Source organism: Arabidopsis lyrata, assembly GCF_000004255.2.
Source record: "Arabidopsis lyrata subsp. lyrata unplaced genomic scaffold ARALYscaffold_5, whole genome shotgun sequence".
Classification (NCBI taxonomy): Eukaryota; Viridiplantae; Streptophyta; class Magnoliopsida; order Brassicales; family Brassicaceae; genus Arabidopsis; species Arabidopsis lyrata.
Genome location: NW_003302551.1, coordinates 10,878,997 through 10,894,402, shown reverse-complemented (window position 1 = coordinate 10,894,402; position 15,406 = coordinate 10,878,997). Strand labels below are relative to the sequence as shown.

Sequence of the window (15,406 nt, the reverse complement as noted above, 5' to 3'; positions counted from 1 at the left end):
TGCGATCAGAACCGTTTACTTCAATCAAAAGGTTTGATGTCGACGGTGGAACTGCGAAAAAGTTGGTCTCGTAAACGATAGAATTGGTAGATCTTAACCTCTCCCTCCAATGAACCGTACAAGTGTCCAACTATTTTTAGTGAAGTCGCTGTCGTTTATTCTTTTTATTTTTAACCGTGTTTTGTGATGGCCTATTTGTCAAAGCCCAGTTCGGAAAAATAATAGTACTATATTTTTAGAAAAAGAAGAAAAGGAAAAAAATGATCAGCTGAATTCTAATTGGATAGATTATGTCATACTTTCCCTCTGTAGTCTGTATCATAAAAAGAAAATTAAGGAAGATTTCTTACTATATATATAACACAACTTGAACCGAACCACAAAAATAGTGAAACTTAAAGTCAAGGAACTGGAAAGATCAACTGGTTCAGCTCGGACCGGATCGGTATCAAGTGCCACGGGTACGATACAACGCACCGTTACCAGTTTCAATTAAAACGCTATATTATAGCTTCAAAGGCCTCATAGCTTCTTCTCCTTCCTCACTACTCGTACTCGTAATCTCTCCTTCTACTCTCCAGGTTCGTGATCTTCGCTGCATTTGCTCTTGTTCATCACCAAATTGCGATTACTCTCTCTTGATCTCTCTTAAACCCTAATCGTTTCAATTCGAATTCTCCAGATCTGATCTTTTTTCTTCTCATTGTCACAGATCCGAGGATTCTCTTGTTTACAGGTAATTCGATTTCTTCAATTTTTGATTTCTGTATCACTGATCGATTACTGTTATGGAATTTGATCTTGTTTTTGTTGCATTTGTTGATGATGATCGTGATTTGATTTCGTAGATTTGTAAAACGTACGTGATATTGGATTTGTTGATCTCTTTTGGTATATAAAGCATGGCTGCTCCAGTGCCTCCAGGAGCATATAGACCTAATAACAATCCGCAAAACTCCGGTGGTCCTCCGAATTTTGTTCCTGGTTCACAAGGAAACCCCAATTCTTTAGCTGCTAATATGCAGAATTTGAACATTAATCGGCCACCTCCTCCTATGCCTGGTTCTGGTCTTAGACCATCTCCACCTTTTGGTCAGTCACCACAATCTTTTCCTCAACAACAACAACCTAGGCCTTCTCCAATGGCTAGACCTGGACCTCCTCCTCCTGCTGCGATGGCTAGACCAGGTGGACCTCCTCAGGTATCTCAACCTGGCGGGTTTCCACCAGTTGGAAGACCGGTTGGTCCGCCTTCTAGTCAGCCGCCGTTTGGTTCCAGACCATCGACTGGTCCGTTGGTTGGTGGTGGTTCGTCATTTCCTCAGCCTGGTGGTTTTCCAGCTTCAGGTCCACCAGGAGGTGTACCTGCAGGTCCTCCTTCAGGAGCACGTCCGATTGGTTTTGGTTCACCTCCACCTATGGGACCTGGCATGTCCATGCCTCCTCCCTCTGGCATACCTGGTGGTCCGTTGAGTAATGGGCCTCGTCCCTCTGGCATGCCTGGTGGTCCGTTGAGTAATGGGCCTCCTCCCTCTGGCATGCCTGGCGGTCCGTTGAGTAATGGGCCTCCTCCTCCGATGATGGGTCCGGGGGCATTTCCCAGAGGATCACAGTTCACAAGTGGTCCTATGATGGCTCCACCGCCTCCCTATGGACAGCCTCCTAACGCAGGTCCTTTTCCAGGAAATTCACCATTATCTTCGCCTCCTGCTCATTCGCTGCCTCCGCCAACAACTTTTCCTGGTGCCCCTTACGGCAGACCACCCATGCCAGGAGGCTTTCCTTATGGAGCACCACCACAGCAGGTACATCCATTGAAGCTCATTATGTATGTTCTTGTCTAGCAGTAATTGCCCAGTCGACTTATGAATTGATGAAACATGACATGCCTTTATAGAGATGAAAGTGAAACCTATTCTTTATGTGACTTGGGGATCTTTCCAGAAGGGAACAATATTTCTTTATGGATCTTTCAGTCTAGTACTAGAATAGGGGACAATTTATGTAGTATCTTTAAATTTTTGCCTTTCTTCTATTTTACAACTGATGTGTTTCCTTTGTCTGACTCGTTATGATTGCTTTACATCTTTGAAAATTGGTAGCTACCTTCTACTCCTGGAACTCCTGGTTCAATGTATAGCATGGGTCCAGTGCCAAATCAATCAATGACCTCTGTTTCTAATTCTAGCCCCTCAAAGATTGATCTTAATCAGATACCAAGGCCAGGTTCAAGCTCCAGTCCAATCATGTATGAAACTCGTGTGCAGAATCAGGCTAATCCTCCACCAGTAAGTCATATTATTCTACTTTTTGAAATTACTGTTTGATCTTACGTGAGAGTGTAAAACTGCTATTTATTTACCCTGAAACTCTTTTTTTTTTTTTTTTTTTTTTGTGAAGCCTACTACTGTTGATTATATTACTAGGGACACTGGAAATTCCAGCCCACGTTACATGCGATGCACAATCAATCAGGTAACTGTAAAGCGAAATGTCTTGAGCCAAATGTAATTCTCTGTGTTTTAAGTATTGATTTACTGTGTCTCTTGACCTTGGATATTGATACCTTGCTTCCCTGTATCCACAATAGATCCCTTGCACTGTTGATCTTCTATCTACATCTGGTATGCAACTGGCGTTAATAGTCCAACCAATGGCACTTTCTCATCCATCTGAAGAGCCTATCCAAGTAACATTAAACTCTTATTGTCTTCTCTTGTATCATTGATTTAGTTTCCTGTTGAGTATAGAATCTTATGTTTTGACGGAAAAGAGAATAGAAATTAATGCTTTCTAAGAATTTTAGGAAAAATTCATGTTGACATGAACCTATATTATTGTGCAGGTTGTGGACTTTGGTGAGAGTGGCCCTGTTAGATGTTCACGTTGTAAGGGCTACATGAATCCTTTTATGAAGTTCATTGACCAAGGAAGGAAGTTCATATGTAACTTGTGTGGTAATTATTACTGTTTCCGTATATAACAGCCATAGATAATGAGTTACTGCTATATCAAGTGCAATAATGAGTACCAAGTTATGAAAGAAACTAGAATTACTCTACGCCAGAACTAAAATCTGGTTTACTTTACTGATTTGAAATAAATATAATGTGAATTTGGAATTCACCTAGAATTTGGACACCCTATGAATTGCTATCATCCTAATCACTTTAGGATTTTGATAATGTGGAATGTAATTGTGATCCATTTTCTCATCAACTGTCTTTGCACAGGATACACTGATGAGACTCCTCGTGACTACCAGTGTAATCTGGGTCCAGATGGTAGACGTAGGGATGCTGATGAAAGGCCTGAGCTGTGTAGGGGAACTGTTGACTTTGTTGCTACAAAAGAATATATGGTTAGTTTGTGAACGTTTCTGATTATTTTATGCCAAAATTCTGTGATGCCTTTATTAGATGTCAGTATCCTTGTATCGGCTCTCAGACAAAACACCAAAAGTTTTTACGAAGTGGCCAGTACTCATCTTCATTCGATTTTCAGAAGATGGGAACTTCTACTAAGACAGAAATTGTGTTTTCTCTATTATTGCGACACCTCTTGCTAATGTTGATCCACAAATTAAAACAACTTTTGAAAACATTTAAGTTTTGGTTTTGAGCTAAGAGATTGAGTTTCTATGCGGGAATGTATGATGATTATATATTTATATTTGCTTGGTAATGCGAAGCAAGCTACTTTATCCATTGCAACCGGGTGAAGATAAATATCAGTATTTTTTTTACAGGTACGAGATCCAATGCCGGCAGTATATTTCTTCCTCATTGATGTCTCAATGAATGCGATTCAAACAGGTGCAACTGCAGCTACTTGCAGTGCAATCCAGCAAGTCCTCTCAGACCTTCCTGTAAATTTTCTCGCTCTTTCTAATGATAGACATGTATTTTTTTATTTTTTATTTTTTTAAACAACTGAGTTGGAAAATTAGGCTAGGCTAAAGTTACTAGAGTAATGATAAATGTACATGTTTTGTTTTATCATTATTTTAAGAAATTCTTGTATGCATTTTGCAGGAAGGTCCTAGGACATTTGTTGGAATTGCCACCTTTGATTCAACAATTCACTTTTATAATTTGAAGCGTGCACTGCAGCAGGTGATTTGTTACATTATTTTTTACCTTGTTTCTTTTGTTAAACTATTCAAAAGGGGAAATGGAATTATCTTTTTCTGCGGAGAGTGGAGCCCTTTCTTCCTTTAGTATCGTAGATGTGAAGATGTTATCTTGCGGCAAAGAATTCTTTTCTGTCACTTGGCTGAATAAATTTATACTGTTTTGTTTTCTTCACTCGAAAGCCACTTCCCTGTTGTTATAGTTTTCCAGAACATGTGCTCTTTTTTTCTTGTTAGAATAAGGTTTTGCTGGATTCCATGTGAATTTGATTTGTTCTGCTTACATGCAGCCGTTGATGCTCATTGTTCCTGATGTTCAAGATGTGTATACACCTTTAGAAACAGATGTCATTGTTCAGCTATCTGAGGTAAGCTCTTGTCATTGTTCTGGGTGCGCCGTGCTTATATTTTTTACAGTGCCAATTCCTAATCTCTTTCTTATTCTCTGTTATTGTACTCAAATTCAGTGCCGTCAACACCTAGAGATTTTGCTGGAAAGTATCCCAACAATGTTTCAGGAAAGTAAGAGTCCTGAATCTGCTTTTGGTGCAGCAGTTAAGGTATGTGGTTGCCTAATGTAAATGCGTAATTATAATTGGATGCAGTTAGATGGTATTCTAAATTTTACTAGTTGACTAATTAGTTAATCATTTTTAAAAATCAATAAAGGAAGTTAAGTTGGTTTTGTGGGCCAATTGGCCAATCACTTTTAGTATAATCACGATTTTCTTTTGGCAAAATGATGAAGATTACCTCTAGTACTCTCCTTGTGCCATTGACTAATGTATCTACAATCTTTTTCCTCCTAGGCCGCATTCTTAGCGATGAAGAGCACTGGAGGAAAGCTCATGGTGTTTCAATCAGGTCTGCTACTTATTCTGTTTGGGCCATCATTTGGAATGGATCTATATATCTTGAATCACCTGAGATATATCTATGCACCTTGATGATTATGTATTTTTTCTTTAGTACTAGCTCATTCTTCTTCTTACTTGTCCTTCTGTTTGGTACCTGTATAACTTAAATGATATGATTACCATCTCCTCCATAGTTTTGCCTTCTGTTGGCATTGGAGCACTTTCTTCTAGAGAGGCCGATGGGAGAGCTAATGCCTCTGCGAGTGAAAAGGTACAGCTGCATTTTTTTTTTGTTTCTTATTTTGTATTCTGACTCTATGCGTTAGAGACTTAGAGGTCTTGAAGTAATAGTTTTTTAAATGCATTTCTTTGGTTTCTTTTGCTGGCTTGTTTTGTCTAGAAACTTGACTGGCCTCTGTTCCTGAGATTGCTATGTGCCATTACTGAAAGTGAATCCTCTTTAATATGATTTCAGGAGGCCCATAAATTACTACAACCCGCAGACAAAACTTTAAGGACCATGGCTATTGAATTTGCTGAATACCAGGTATACCAAAATAGATCTATGTGGGAAAAAATTAACCAATTGTGTTACAATCTGCATATCAATCATCTACTGCGTATCACTTTCTCTTAGTTGTTGCAATATTTTTCCCTATCTAATGCATCCAGACTTGCCTCAGGTCTGTGTAGATTTGTTTATCACAACTCAAGCCTATGTTGACATGGCTTCTATTTCCGAGATCCCAAGAACAACTGGAGGACAGGTAGATTCAAATATTCTATATCCTTTCAGGTTAATACATATTCTTTTAGTTGAAAATGACTTGCTTTCTTTCCAATAATGACTGATATAACTTACATAGTTACAATAAGTATACTTGTTAACAGAGTGGATCTCGTCTCTATACTTTGATTATTTTTCCCATGGAATCATGTGTATATTGTTTCGACTAAAAAAAGGAAGCATGTGTCTATTGCATTACCGTGGAACACGCATCGCCCTTCCTTAAAATTCCTGTGAAAGTTTTCCTTACATGATACGTCTTCCTGTCCTGGGGGTCTTTTATGGATTTTGTGCTCAATGTTTTGATTTTAACTTTTCATTATAACTGTTTCCAGGTTTATTGCTATTACCCTTTCTCAGCTCTTTCAGACCCCCCAAAGTTATACAACGATATTAGATGGAATATCACGAGGCCCCAAGGTTTTGAGGCTGTCATGCGAGTCAGATGCAGTCAGGTAACATTTTGTGGCAGAGAGCTCTGTCCAGTTTAAAATTCAGCTTGCTGTTATTTTGATGAATACCACTCTTGTCAATTATTGTAGGGTATTCAAGTACAAGAATACTCAGGGAACTTCTGTAAACGCATACCAACTGACATCGATCTACCAGCGGTGCGTGCATCCTCCTTAAATTTACGTTTAGTTGTCTCTGATGCGTATATATCTGTTTCTTGTGTCAATACCAAAAACGAATAGTTCTTGTTTTTTGTTTTCGGGAGTACAGAATATTTATGTTGCTTTGTCACCTAAAACATAAAATACTAGTCAAGAGGGAAACACATTTTTTTTGCTGCAAGTTTTCCTGGAGAAGCACTTTGGTATAGATTTGCTTCTTTTTTGACGAGCCTTGAGTGCCATGCAGATTGACTGTGACAAAGCTGTCATGGTGACATTAAAGCATGATGACAAACTACAAGATGGAGCTGAATGCGGTTTTCAGGTTTACTTTGTACTCATGTCAATTGGCCATTCAAAATAGTTTGGCAAGACTCAACTTTGCTGAAATGTTGTAAAATGTTTACGTCTATTTTCAGTGTGCCCTTCTGTATACCACCATGTCTGGAGAAAGAAGAATTAGGGTTCTTAACTTATCACTCCCTTGTACAAACATGCTCAGTAACTTGTTCCGCTCAGCTGACCTAGATTCCCAATTTGCTTGTATGCTGAAACAAGGTAGGTTTCTTTATTCCGTCTCTGATTCTACTGCTATTCTACTGCTGGCCATGTGATGATATTAGCGCAAAAACCCTTTCAGTGTAATATATAATCTACTTATGATATTTTTCTTATGTAGCGGCTAATGAGATCCCTTCCAAGGCACTTCCGTTGGTAAAGGAGCAAGCAACTAATAATTGCATCACCATACTACATTCCTATCGTAAATTCTGCGCAACAGTTACATCAACCGGACAACTTATTCTTCCTGAAGCACTCAAGCTTTTGCCTTTATATACTCTCGGTATTTCTTTGTCACTTTTAATCCATTTGAAACAAGAATCTTACACCTCTTTTAGGTTGTTTTGCTCCTTGTGTGCAAGGCGCTTTCTATGCCTTGTCTTGAATCAAAAGCTAGCTAATTCTTGCCTTAGATTTATTTGTGATATTAATATACAATAGAAAAGGTGTGTACTTGCATTAAAAGCGTTTAAGTACTGTTGTACTCCTATTCTACTAACTTTTGAGACATTGTTACATGCTTGATACTGGTCATATGCGAGAGCAAGTTAGACATTTTTTTCATTAAGATGTATTTGTTTTCTTACATGCCATTAAGATGTATTTAATCCCCTGTTCCTTGATTTACGGGTACTATTCTTGCTTTGTCCATTTTTCAATGCAACTTGTGATCTCATCATTTTTCCTTTTCAGCCTTAACCAAAGGTGTGGGGTTACGAATGGACGGGAGAATTGATGACCGATCATTTTGGATAAACCATGTGTCTTCATTGTCCACTCCTTTGGCTATTCCGCTAGTTTATCCAAGGATGATTGCTGTCCATGACCTTGATGTAAACGTATGGAGCTAAACTTTTAGCTCAGGTATTGTTATTCCTTAATTTACTAATTTTCAAAAGTTTTGATGATTGTTCTATAATCTATCAGGATAATGAAGAAAATGTGGTTCCTTGTCCAATCCCATTACAAAGTGAACACCTTAGCGATGAGGGAGTATATTTTCTTGAGAACGGTGAAGATGGTTTGATATATATTGGGGAATCAGTAAATTCAGATATCCTACAGAAGCTCTTTAATGTTCACTCAGCTGCTGAACTTCAAAGTCAGGTAAACTAATCATCATCTTCGCCCATGGTGTATTCTGTAGAATTTGACTGTTACCTGATTGTTGGTTCTGCACTTACAGATCATGAATTACGTACCACATTATTAAGATTTTCTAAAGTTAGCGAAACATGCTTAAAATGATACTATTGTGTTTTTCTTCACAGTATGTGCTGCAAAAGTATGATAATCAGCTATCAAAGAAGTTCAATGACGTGGTGAATGAAATAAGGAGGCAAAGAAGTTCTTACCTACGGTATCAAACAAAGTCCCACTTATCTTCTTTTTTTTTTTCTCCTGTAGTGATTACCGTTGTAACCTTATAAATCTCTTTGCGTTCTTTCTATGCAGCCTTAAATTGTGCAAGAAAGGAGATCCAGCAGGTGAGTTAATTTTCCAAAGTTTATCAACCATTGATCCTTGCACATTTTCGGTTAATGTCTTCTTGCACTTTGTTTCTCTCAGGAAATATGTTGTTCCAATCGTATATGGTGGAGGACAGGGGATCGAGTGGGCCTTCGTACGTGGAGTTTCTCGTTTCAGTTCACCGTCAGATCCAACACAAACTGAACTGACAGGTCTCTCTAGTCTCCTCTGTTTCGTGTCTTGGAAATCTTAGATTAGAGGAGCAAGACAGCAGAAAAAGAAAAAGGAAAGACAATCTTCTTCCTTTGTACATACTTTCGGCTGGAAACTTTATAATTACTCTTCAAGTTCTTATGTCCTTGAGAAGTTCTATATTCAATGGAAGATAGAGAGAGAGAACAGAGACAGACAGGGAGAGAGAGACACAGAGAACTAGATATTCTTCTGCTTTTTTTGTGGATTTTTATTTATACAAGAGTCTTTTTGTAGTGCGTACTTCAGAAAAAAGGTTTTCCAATATTTTACGAGAGTGTTTTCTGGATCTATCTATTTTGCAATTTATTCTGTTGCTTAGACTCGAAATAGCTAAGTCGATTGAAACAAGTGATACATTTTTGGGTGTTACAAGTTACAAACCGATACACAATTAATTTTTCTATCTTCTTCGTTAACATATACAAAGATAAGAGATTTACTATAATGGTGGTCATATGCGAGGGCAAGTTACACATTATTCTTCTCGTTCTACTTACCTAGTGACCCTTTTGGCGATTATTGTTGGTATTCCTGGCTTTGCACTCAAATGCCGTCAGTAAATTCGCCATTAAATTGAAGAGAATATAAAGCAAAAAGCCTTGATCCAAAAAAAAAGGTTCGGCACATTCATCTTCAAGATCATCCCAACAAAGATTGTTAGTTTAGTTAAAGAAAACCGACGAACGCAAAAGAAGTCACTCACTAAGTGTGGATCGTGTTCTTGCTACTTATAAACTCTCTGTCTCAATACTTGTCTCCCTCTCTTGCTCAACTAAGCTAACTTACCCAATATCAATATAACATTATTATATACATTTCAATTCTGGTTCATAACAACGACAACCCAAGTTCCCATCTTTTAATCATAAATCACCATGTTAAGAAGCGTTGCATTAGCATTTTTTGATGCAAACTTGTTGGGTGGCCAATTACGAAACAATGGAAAAATACTAATTTAAACCAAAGGAAAAACTACAATGTTCGATCTTATTTTCTTTGGCGCCCACGCAAAATAATAAGAAGCCATATCGCCTATAAAGAGAGGCATACAACCAAACAAAAAGTCGAAAGGGGGCCAAAACTCAACGAACACTCATTTTTTCTTGTTGCCTCTTCATCTTTGAATTCTTCATGATTCAAATTCTAACGACTCAAAAAACATATCTGAGAGTGAATCGCCAAAAGGCAGGTATGAGAAGAATATAAAGTTACCGGAAAGGAAGCAAATCATCCCATTTTCACTTTCCGGGAAGGAGGCCGGCGAAATAAGCTTATCAAGTCATCCAGACCCTGTCATCATTTCCAACAAATTTCTGTTAAATTTGTTTCCATGATTAACACAGCCGTATATGTATCGATAAATCAGTTTATTATATTTACCCGAGTTGTGATGACGAGGAAACTGAAAAGCACTATCAAGTATGATCCTAGAACCAGAAGCAAGAGCAAGTCGAAGGTTACACTCGCCACCTACAAACAAAAATATCAAATAGACGCACCGATCAAAACAGTGGTTCGAGAAAAGAAAAAACAGTGTCTGAGTAAAGTAAAGCCTCTGGTCATATGGTTACGATTTAGATTTTATGGGTTTCTCACACTATATGGCCAGCAGAGTGAGAGGGATCTTCATCACATGAACAAAGCTAGTGTTATAAAAATATTAAAGAGACTGATGAATGTACCTGGTATATATTAAGGCTAGCCTTTGTTGAGTCGTAAAAGGTGAAACTTCCGTCTAAAGATTCATGTTGAACACTAACTTCAGCAGTATAATCCTCTAGTTCCTGCCAAGAGGCATCTCACGTAGTTAACACCAGAAATCATATATAATCGACGGATAGCATGTGGTAGAGAGAAACCGGACACAACATGGTGAGAGTGAGAATAGAATAGATGATATACCTTTTTCAGAGCCATGATTAATGGTTCGTTCTTTGAGAGAAACGGTGCTACCCGAGGAGTTTGTGACAAAAGATCCAACCATGATCTCACATAGAATGGATTTACAGCCAAACTACTGTCATCAGCAAAAATCTTAATGTCTTTTCCTTGGTGACCATAGATATGTTTCTGCGGGAGACAATACGTTATTTAAGTCAGTTATCAGGAAACATAACAAGAATACAGATTTCAACGATTTGTAAACTTGAAACACATTTTCTCTTCCAACTAAATAAACGACAGAATAAGAAGTAATACTTGAGTTGGGTGGTTGTCTTACCGCAAGGCTTTCAGCCACCAATTTGACACCCTTAATGATAGCATCTTCACTCACCAATTGCCTGCAGAAAAAGCATCGTCGTATTTAGTCTGAAGGATAATGAAAATTCTTGATGGATAGAACAGAAAGTAAACGCTGATATAGGTTGCAGATGATTAGTTTTGTATGTGATACCTTGTGTCAGACAGACTTCCAGCATTTTCCAGTAACTCGGGTGGAGTTGAAAGTTCAGATATTGTGGCTGCAGTTACTCTGAGTCTTGAAAACTGTTCATGCTCCCAAGCAACCTAAACAATTCAGCAACACAATTCACTCAGAAAGGGTCTTTTGTAATGAACAGCGAAAAAAATTGACGAAGAGAGAACATAGTAAAGTCAAACATCTCAAATAATCCCGGCATGGGAAGATAATCAAAGGAAGTGAAAATAATATCAATCAGCTAAGCACAAGGTAGGTTTTTTCTTTTTGTTCAACCAGTAAAGGGTAGGTTATTATAAAGAATTAGCAATTGAAAATGTAAGGGCAGTATCTACACACTGAAGATAACAATTTTAATGCCACAAAACATTACAATTTTCAAATCATGACGGGGGAATTCCGACTATCAAAATTTCAGCACAGTTCTAACAGTTAGTTGGGACACCTATGATTTCCAGGATCGGGATGAAAAAGAGCACCCGAAACTAAGAAATACTTTTGACATCTACATCCATTCAAAATGTGGAGTATTGACTCACTCGTGAATTAGAGATATTAATCTTCTTGTGCTTCAGAGCAACTTGAAAACCCAAGTCTTCTGCCACGTTAGAGAAGCCCTGCAGAGATGCATCCATTAACCAATGAACCATCATAATAGCTAGTCATTGCAATAATCCATACACTACTTTGTTTACCTCAAAAATTTGCTTTATATAGGCGTTATCTGGAGGCTTTGACACATGGATCAATAGTTCACTGTCCCAAGACCCAACACTGTTCAAGCAAATGGCATAATCAATGCTCTCACGCATCCTCTGATCAAGGCTCTTCAGCCACTGCAGAAGATATGATGCTTAATGAAGGATACAACCAAATTTGCAAATGCACCAAATAAAAACTGCCGGAAGGATATGGTTGTAGTAGAATCAAGAAGTTAGGTCGAGTACCTTTTGAGTTCCTTCGTAGTTGTAGGGTCCACCAGATGTTAGTGCAAAAAGTAAATTGTATCTCCCTCTTGTTTTGGGATTTGAGTACAGAACGGAAAATAGTCTAGCCACTTCAAGAAGCGCCACGACCCCACTTCCATTGCTGTCACTTCCAACTGATAATGCCTATATCCAGAAGTTAGTCAGGTACTTACTTGATACTACGGTAAGATGATCCAGTATCCACTACTCATATTACATACCGGAGCTGCTCCGAAGGTATCATAGGATGCAACTACAGCAATTGTTGGAAGCTGGTTGGAATCTCCTTCTGCTCTTAATCCGGGTAGCCATCCCTACACACAAACCACATCGTCTAAGGCTTTCAGTATGTCAAGCATCTAAAATAAACCAGCACAAGAGAGATAGAGGGCGTAAGAGCACATATCCATATGCAATAAGTAACAAACAAGGAGCGGCCAGATCAAAATTAACATAAAGTAATAATCTTCAATTGATCTAGGTTCAATGGTACTAAACATGAACGAATTGTACACCAAATCCTAGTTGCTGAAAAATGGAAGATCTTAAACTGATGCTATAAAGATGATGAAAGCGAAACGATTGCTGTATTGCAGGGAGATTGGACTGTAGGATGCACAAATGCATGCTACCAAAAACCAGACCATCAGAGTTTAACAACTGAGGTGTCTACAGGCTGTCATGCTAATCATACACATCTTAAGATAGAGTCAGCCGAAGTTCCAAAACTGAATTAGCAAATAGTTGAAGACACAACAGAGAAGGTTCTACTACTTTTAACAGATATATCAAAGCTAGTCATGACATTATCATAACTAATTATATGCGATGAGTTACCTGGATGTTTGTGATGATGGGAGATGCAATTTTCTTAGGCTCTGATACAGAGATCACAAGCTTATATCTGAAAATAGTTACAGAAAGAAATGGTTCACATACTTAAATTAATTTTCAAGTGTATAGGATTCCTTGGAAATGAACAATATCATAGATAGAATGAGCATACTAAAATATTGATACACAGTTCAATAAACCTTAAAGCATCTACCTATATATACAAGATGTGCTAGTAGATATTGATAGACATTTCAATAAGTCTTCAAGGATCTACCTATATATACAAGATGTACTAGTAGACTAAGTGCTATGTTTATACAAGAAGTAGCTTCCCCAATCTTTGAACTTACACATCAGCATTGTTCTACTTAGTTTATAACAAAATGTTTGCCAGAAGGAGAGTCAGTGACAAATAACCGTCTACAAAAATTCATGATAAATCGGAGAGTCATTGACAACTAACTGACTAACCCGCCTGTAGTAGCAGTAGCTTGCTGACCAAGTGCATCATTTTTCTTTACATCAGCCAACATAGCATCAGTCTCTTCATTCTCAAATGCGAAGTAGACAGGAAACTGTAAGAATAAACAATCTTCACCATAAGACCTATGTAAAACGCTACGCTGTTCAACTTCACTAAGACAAACGAAACAAAACACTCACAGGTATGTTTCCATGAACAAGTATCTTCTCAAGTTGAGCTAATAACTTCCTAAACCCATCATTTTCAGAATTTAGACTTCCACCACCAACATTCCCAGGCCTAAACGTCTGAGGAAGCAAAATCAACAATCCACCAAGCGACTGCTTTTGCGAGATGTAATCTGCCAACAAATCGCAACACACAATGAAATCAAAGTCCGATTTCAGCTCTACCTAACTAAATCCACAAAATCAAGAATCAAACCTTGAACAAAACCAATGTCAAGCTCACGAAGAGGAAGTATAAGTACAGAACGAGATAGATCGGCACCACGTTGGAAGCTAAGAGAAGCAGCATGATGATTAAGAGAAGAGAAACGAGAACCAAAAGGAACACCGGAGATATCGTACTGAATTAGACGATAAACATCGACAACAGTAGCTGCATCGCAAAGCTCGACGCAAGCGACGAGTATAAGCATAAGAGCGAGGACGGGATACATGGATTCGAAGACCATGACTCGATGTCTCTGCTTCGATTTCTTCTCATCCACCATTGTTGTGGATCTAGGGTTTTGTGAAGAAGAGATCTCGGATTTGTTTTTATTTAGTTTAGTAGTGTTTTAGTAGTCACCACTAGTTTATCGTTATTTGACTTCTCTTTTTTTTTTTTTTTTTTCTTTTTGGGTAAGAAATATACAATTGTTAGATTGAGAGATGATCTATGCACGTACAATTGTTATTAAACTCTACTTGTAGATACAGTCTTCTTTCAAGCCCTCATCTATATGAAATTTAAGATTTTCTAAGGTTGGTGAAGAACATCTCACCGTGCATAGTCTCTAGACTCTTGGTGATCTCTCCATAGCTAAGGATCTTCCATTCCTAGGCATCGTAGAGTGATAATGATATGTCCTCTTGAGTTAGGATTAATGTGTTCATGGCCTTTCACATTTGCCATAAGAGGCAATGTATCTTTAGGTGAGCCTATGCACATGGATCTAAAAGATTAAAGATGTAACTTTTGCATGTTTGTATAGAAATGCCAGGAGAAAGCAAGGTAACCTAATTCAAGAACAAGAGAGAGAGCTCAAACTAATCTTGTAAAATGACATGTGAATAGCTCTTGGTCACATCTTTGACAATTACCTTCTTGTCTCAACTTTGAAATATATATTGGTTCAAAACTTTATACTGGATACAACAACCAATGAGCAGGGTCGGCCCTGAGGACAGCTGGATGAAACATTCGCTTCGGATCCCAAATTTTAATAAGTTAATATGTATAGATAATAAGATTCCCGAACCGTAATATATATAAGGCTCGCAAACCATAATTGTTTTTGAGCTCATAATCTTAGGATCAACCCTCCTAAAGAGTTGGTAAGAGCATATAATTGAGAATTTTGGGGTTTTGGGCTCGTCGTCAGTTAACATAAGCTTTGAACTTGAACTCTCTAATAAAATACTGTGAGAAGGAAGCTTCATTACTATATTGATCAATGATCACCCAATAGCCAGACTACACTAATATTGGCCTGACTTGTGATATTTTTTTGTGGACCATGTGTATATATATGTCACATAAAAATGCCCTTTCGAGTAGGTATAAAAAAATATCTTATTTTTCTATAACATGATCCTATGATAGAAAAAATTAAATAAAACAAAATCAATATGGGCCATATGCCCTAACACCTCCAGCAAAGCCCAAGAACCGGGCCATGTTTGAATTCCTTTAGATTCTTAAACCCGAGACTTCCGCCTTTTTTGGAAATGATTTCTTTAAAAGTTTGAATATTTAATAACTTTTCGATTTAATTTGAACAAGACTAAGAGAGTAAAGTTTTGCGACTACTCTGAT

At 37.9% G+C, this 15,406-nt stretch overlaps 2 protein-coding genes across 2 annotated transcripts; one reads left to right on the top strand and one right to left on the bottom strand.

Annotated features, from left to right (window-relative positions):
• Positions 1-440: 440 nt before the first annotated feature.
• Positions 441-9,032, top strand: LOC9311728 (protein transport protein Sec24-like CEF). Its single transcript, XM_021025835.1, has 26 exons — positions 441-581; positions 713-736; positions 849-1,805; positions 2,103-2,288; positions 2,401-2,475; positions 2,591-2,689; positions 2,846-2,957; positions 3,234-3,361; positions 3,749-3,868; positions 4,035-4,115; positions 4,423-4,500; positions 4,600-4,692; positions 4,942-4,996; positions 5,184-5,260; positions 5,465-5,536; positions 5,673-5,756; positions 6,112-6,231; positions 6,319-6,387; positions 6,638-6,715; positions 6,810-6,948; positions 7,070-7,234; positions 7,645-7,790; positions 7,879-8,058; positions 8,223-8,311; positions 8,407-8,438; positions 8,521-9,032. The coding sequence occupies exons 3-26, from the start codon at positions 903-905 to the stop codon at positions 8,628-8,630; spliced, it is 3,291 nt and encodes a 1,096-aa protein (XP_020881494.1). The 5' UTR covers positions 441-581; positions 713-736; positions 849-902; the 3' UTR covers positions 8,631-9,032.
• A 573-nt stretch (positions 9,033-9,605) lies between these two features.
• On the bottom strand, positions 9,606-14,281 carry LOC9313401 (nicalin-1). The gene is made up of 14 exons (XM_002875613.2): positions 13,808-14,281; positions 13,564-13,724; positions 13,372-13,475; positions 12,901-12,967; positions 12,285-12,377; positions 12,043-12,207; positions 11,791-11,931; positions 11,635-11,712; positions 11,072-11,184; positions 10,898-10,958; positions 10,579-10,746; positions 10,359-10,460; positions 10,057-10,146; positions 9,606-9,966 (listed from the first exon to the last, which is right to left on the bottom strand). Exons 1-14 carry the CDS (start codon positions 14,097-14,099, stop codon positions 9,904-9,906), a joined length of 1,698 nt encoding a protein of 565 aa, XP_002875659.1. The 5' UTR covers positions 14,100-14,281; the 3' UTR covers positions 9,606-9,903.
• Positions 14,282-15,406: the final 1,125 nt, after the last annotated feature.